General features: G+C 41.3%; 1 protein-coding gene across 1 annotated transcript in view; it reads right to left on the bottom strand.

The window, feature by feature from the left end:
* The window catches only part of nbeab (neurobeachin b), a gene marked incomplete at its 5' end in the record, with an annotated part of 383,543 nt that overhangs the window by 255,473 nt on the left and 122,070 nt on the right, over positions 1-6,000 (bottom strand). Inside the window, 2 exons of the mRNA XM_080732091.1 lie at positions 1,651-1,784; positions 2,299-2,496. Of these exons, the coding sequence (XP_080588217.1) occupies positions 1,651-1,784; positions 2,299-2,496 (332 nt within the window). The remainder of the gene's footprint in view (positions 1-1,650; positions 1,785-2,298; positions 2,497-6,000) is intronic.

Raw genomic sequence — 6,000 nt, 5'->3', positions numbered from 1 at the left:
TGACCATCAGGCTTGGCTCTGTAAGTTATGTGGTGTAAACAGCTTGCATGGACCCAGAAGTGCTGCTGTTGCAGAGTTAATACAGGATTAGAGTGGAGCTCTCTGATCGCACGCCAGCAATACGGTGGGGAAGCTTTGGACAAGTTAACTGAGGAGGACCACAGAGTATACTGTAAACTATTCAGTGTCCATTTGTAAAATTCACTCCATAAAGTTCCATTTGGGATGCAGATGACATTGCTCTAGTCTCGGTCACAGCAAAGGCAGGAAGAGAACTACAGCACTATTGGCAATAGAAATGTAGTGCAGGAAGATTGGCCGCAAGCTCAGTGCCAAGAAAACAAAAGTAATGGCACTTAACATGGAGGACGTAAACCATTGCCACTGCCAAGTATTCAAGGTAGTGGAGGACTTCAAATATCTTGGTACCTGGACCGCTTTGGCGGAAGCTTCCGCAGGGAACTTGCATGGAATGCCTTGCATGGGATGATTGTGGGATTTTGACATGGGAGAAGAGCTCAAGAGACGGCTGTTCGTGGCTACAGTGGAGTGAGTGCTGCTGTACAGGGCAGAGACATGGACACTCACAGTACATCAAGAAAAGGCTCTGGATGGTGACTGCACAAGAATGCTTCAAATGGCACTTTGTGTTTAATGGGTGGGCGTCAGACGACATCAGAAACAGAACTCTATGGGGGTCTATGGGGACCCAAGGGTCCCAGACAAGGTCAGAGAGAGAAGGATGAGGCTGGGAGACGAGGAGGAGAAAGAGGCGCACCACCTACATGTACTGTACATAGACACGCTGCAGTGCGACAGCAGAGCTAACAACGCTGCAGAGCTAAAGTCCCAGACGCTAGGCAGCGAATCAGGAGCCCATAAGTGTTGGCTAGTCCGCGCTCTCAAAACGAAACACATCCATTTGGGATATCCACAGTGTTTAATGGACCATACTAACCACTGTATCGATTGCTGTACATCAATGGTTCCCAAACCTTTTAGCCCGAGACCCAAAAGAGAAATTAGATGTTTGCCCAGGACCGAACTGGTGAAAATAGCAGATCTACAAGCAAACAATGAGTCACTTCGTGCCGCAGCTTGTAGATCGATTTCTGATTGATGGAATTTCTTCGATTTTTTTTATGTATTTATTCATGAAATGGAATTTCTTCGATTTTTTTTATGTATTTATTCATGAAATTCTTTTGAAAAATCAATTAATTTGTTTTTAATTAATGAAAAATAAAAGTTTGCGAGATTTTGTTTAAAAATCATAATTTAAAATAAATAAATAAATTAATAATAATAATTAATAACAAAATGTAGGAACCCAGTGTTTGGGAAAATAATATGGTAACAGTGCTGTACATGATGTCTGGTGGATAGAGGTCAATAAGTGAAATTGTTTCATTTCATTATACGGTGGGACAGAAAGTCTGTAAATGACGTTGTTTCATTATTATCTATCTATAAATGCGACAAATCTCTGTCTGTTTGTTTGTAATCCGCGTATCTCGAGAACCGTTCATCCCACCGGCTTCAGATTCGGCACGCGATATAATAATGAAACAACGTCATTTACAGACTGGTGAACAGAACAAAGGGTGTGTGTGTGTAAGTGTGGACAGAGGGTCTGACTGTTGGACTCACCACACAGTAGTCTCCACCTGGCTGTCGTTCAACTGACGATGGTCCAGCTGGGCAAAGAGGGGAAAGAGCACCTGGATGCCACCAATAGAGTGAATGGCACTGTGAATGGAATGGGTCACGGTGGCTTTCACATCCTGTTGGGACATGATAAAAAAAAACATTCACGCACGCACGCGCGCACACACACACACACACACACACACACACACACACACACACACACACACACACACACACACACACACACACACACACACACACACACACACACACACACACACACACACACACACACACACACACACACACACACACACACACACACACACACACACACACACTCTGCATATAATTATGGTTCTGAATGATGTTCCACAGAATTCAGCATTTGCATGTCTTTGTTAATGGGTTCGATACCTCAGAGCTGCATATCATGATTGTTGGGGGGCAAACATTATACTTTCTAAAGTTTAGCCTATAATGACATGCCCAGAATACACCAGGTTAAAATGGTTAACAAATGAAATGTTATATAATATAACAAATCTCATAAAAAACTCAATTTAATCCAGTCAAACTTTTTTAATACACTTTTTTTCCCCCACCCAACAGTGACGATATCCCGTGCCTTTGAGTAAGGTGACTGACCTGCAGCATAAGGGCATGGGGTGAGTGTACAAAGATGGAGGCATTTTCCTTGGGCGAGGACTCCAGGCAGAGCTGGGCGTCAGTGGCCTTGGCATTATAGGTGAAGGCGATGGAGGCAGCCAGTTTGCTGTCATACAGTACCTGCTTATGGTGCTCTGCTAAGTGGATATCACTCTCTGACTTAAATTTAAATGTGCTCTGTAGTAGGGGAGAGAGAGAGAGGGGTGGGGGGGACATTGGGGATACTGGTGAGTAAAAGCATGGCCATCTGTACAGCTAACCTCCAAATCATTGCTGGCCAGAAGTATTCTCACAGTGCTATTGGTTTCTGCGGTATAAAAGACAGCAAATGAATACATACATTTGTATGCCGAGTATTATTTGCATCATATAATTGATTTGCTTCAGGCAAGCTAAACTAAAGTATAACAGTTGGATAGCAATGTTGATTCTCAATCTCCACACACACACACACACGCACGCACGCACGCACGCACGCACGCACGCACAAGCAGGCACAGGCACATGCACACAGGGATGAGAAGATTATTTCCAGGTGGAGATAATGATGGTCTTAACAACATTGGAGCACACTTTGCCCATATCCCTCCAGTACAGACCAACACCATGTTAAACTTTAGCAGGAGGGTGACTCCGTGGCTGTTGATTGATTGATTGATTATTTTATTAGAAAAAAATGGAGAACAGTACAAGTATAGTCAATACAATAGAAATGTACATTTCTACATTACTGTACTACGTAGTACAGTACAAGTACAGTTAAACAACCTGCCTAAAAGGAACATCCCAAATAAGACCTTTTACGGTATTTTTTACGTTGGAAGTCCTTGGTATTTAATTCATGGACATAACAAATAGCAAGCAAAGAAAACATTAGCTATGTAGCTACTCGACAAGCTGAAGGAACTCTCAAGCTGCATGCAGTCTGAGCCTGCCCCCGAACGCCCTCTTATTGCAGCATGGTCACTGACCTGAAAAAGTACAGCCTGACATAATGACTTTAACATAAGGGAATTAGCGTTGGGTTTTATGGCCAGAGGTGGCAATGTGCAGTGGGAAATGCATCATTACAAACCTTTGTGGGTTCAAGTACCAAGCTGAGAAAAACATGAGCGCCCGCAATCAAGTGTGTTTTTACTGTAGTTGCTTTTGAGTTAATAACTTCAACCACCCAATGTTAAAGACCGACTTCACCCATTTTCAACCTAGCTTCATGTAGTTGGTCCTCACTAATGATCATTATAATATGTTATCATTTTTGTCTGACCCGTGTCTCAGAGGAGGGTTGTGGACAGTTCAGAAACTCGCCTACCAGTGACATCACCAATGGGGAAACCAAGGTAATAAGAAATTGCAGGCTTTCTATTCATGGAAAGTTAGCATGATATAATGGAAGCCATTGTCCTTATGTTAATAATAATAAAATAAAAGTTGTGTGTCTGTGTGTGTGTGTGTGTGTGTGTGTGTGTGTGTGTGTGTGTGTGTGTGTGTGTGTGTGTGTGTGTGTGTGTGTGTGTGCGCGCGCGCGCGCGCGCGCGTTCGTGCTTGTGTGCATGCTTGCGTGCGTGTGTCATCTCCAGTTAATAGTACATGTACTGTAGGTGCTCATGCTGTTAATGAGCTTGTCTTGTTTTGTTATACTCTTTTAAATTTAAGTCAAAATGAATGAATGAAACTAGAGCTATTGGGATGGTTTAATGAAGTGTTGCGCTATCGACAGCTCACTGCTATTTACAGTCTGTGAGGGCATGCAGATTTATCTGTCAGCCTGACGACAGTTTAAGTGCTATAGCTAGCTTTTGATTGATTGATTGATTGAGTATTTTATTAGAAAAAAATGGAGAACAGTACAAGTATAGTCAATACAATTGAAATGTAGAACGGTACAAGTACAGTTAAACACCCTGCCTAAAAGGATCATCCCAAATAAGACCTTTTACGGTCTTTTTTTTACGTTGGAAGCCCTCTGTATTTAATTCATGGACATAATAAATAGCAAGCAAAGAAAACATTCAGTAATATTGCAGTTATACAGCTACGTTAGAATGAAGATGAACGGACATTGACATGTACAGTAACAGTACAGAACCTCAAGACGTACAGTACTGCACTGGACTCTGTCTCACGATATAATAAACCCAAAGGAAATGTCTGAGCTCAATGCCATTTGCTGTAATTTTACCACCTGCTGGTGCCACACATCAACACCGTCTATTGCCTATGCTACGGTACTAATTAAAGATGCACAGAAATTCATTGAAAGAACAAAAAAGAAAAAAATTGCCTTTGAAGCCATGTACAGTATTTTCTGGACTATAAGGCGCACCTGACTATAAGGCGCACTGTCAATGAATGGTCTATTTTCAAACTGTTTTCATATATAAGGCGCACCTGACTATAAGGCGCACATAATAGACACTACCGTTGCGTTATGCATCCAACAGATGGAGCTGTGCTAAAGGGAATGTCAATGTCAATGAATGATCCATATATAAGGCGCACTGGACTATAAGCCGCACTGTCGTTTTTTGAGAAAATTAAAGGCTTTTAAGTGCGCCTTATAGTCCGGAAAATACGGTACTATGCTCACTCTGATTCTATGTCTATTTGTAAGTGCTAAAATTATTCAATATTCTACAGAATGTTCCAAACTACAAGCGCTAATCCAAATACATGTGCAGTACATTTATGCCTGTCTAGTATGTCACAAGGTTTTGACATAACGTAATGTTTGTGATTGTGATGTGTAAAAAAGTGTTCATTTAATTCCAGTCAGGTGTGATCTTTTGGCTGCCAGTAGCCCTGGCTTCATTGTATGACAACTTTTCTCACCCTTGGAGCTTATATTAAAGCCATTCCATGAAGTTAACTACATAAATTGTGATATTCATAAGAAATTCACTCACTGGCAGTCGTCCAGATATATCCAGTCTTATCATTTCAAATAACAGTGTTATCAAAGTAGCCCCAGGAACATAAGATTGCAGTAATAAGTATGCCATATTCTAAGCTATAAATCATATTGTGTAGTTGTACTAGTAGTGTTAGTGTTAATCTGATGTGGACTGGCTGACACATGAATAGTAATAGACTTGTGCAAAGAATGAACAACGCAATTATTCGGTTTCTTACTGCATATATCTGACTATACTTTTTGGATAGCGGACTATCCCAAGTCATTATGCCTAACCCCCAGCTAGAATGTAGTACTGCTTAGTTACCGGTAACCTTTTTCCCCCCATACGTCTGTGTGTTAAGCAGTTATCTGGACAAGCGTACATACCTATGTATTCACAATTATTCAACATAAGCCTCTCTTATATTCAGGCTGACACATTCATAATCATACAGTAGCTTTCAAAGTTATGTGAGACTACTCTTACCCAGGCATACAGACACTACAGTGTGTTAAAATTAATGCATGCATAAGAGGTCGACTCCAGAGATAATGTGTAGCGATGTGTGAGTTTTGGAAAAAATATGGAGGAGCGGTGGTAAAAAATGCTAATTAAAATCAAGTTAGGCAGAAATGGATGTGGCCTACTGTATATGGAGTTTGGTCATGGATAGGACCTACACTATGGTTTTGATATAATGTAGCTGCGGCACCATGAGGCAAAAATAATAATAATAATACGTTTGGCGCTATTCAGACCGACCGACCGACAGACAGACAGAAAC

The sequence above is a fragment of the Nannobrachium achirus genome (genome assembly GCF_963921795.1).
Source record: "Nannobrachium achirus genome assembly, chromosome: 8".
Taxonomy (NCBI): Eukaryota; Metazoa; Chordata; class Actinopteri; order Myctophiformes; family Myctophidae; genus Nannobrachium; species Nannobrachium achirus.
The sequence above is the reverse complement of the archived record's forward strand: the minus strand, read 5'-3'. Positions and strand labels throughout refer to the sequence as shown.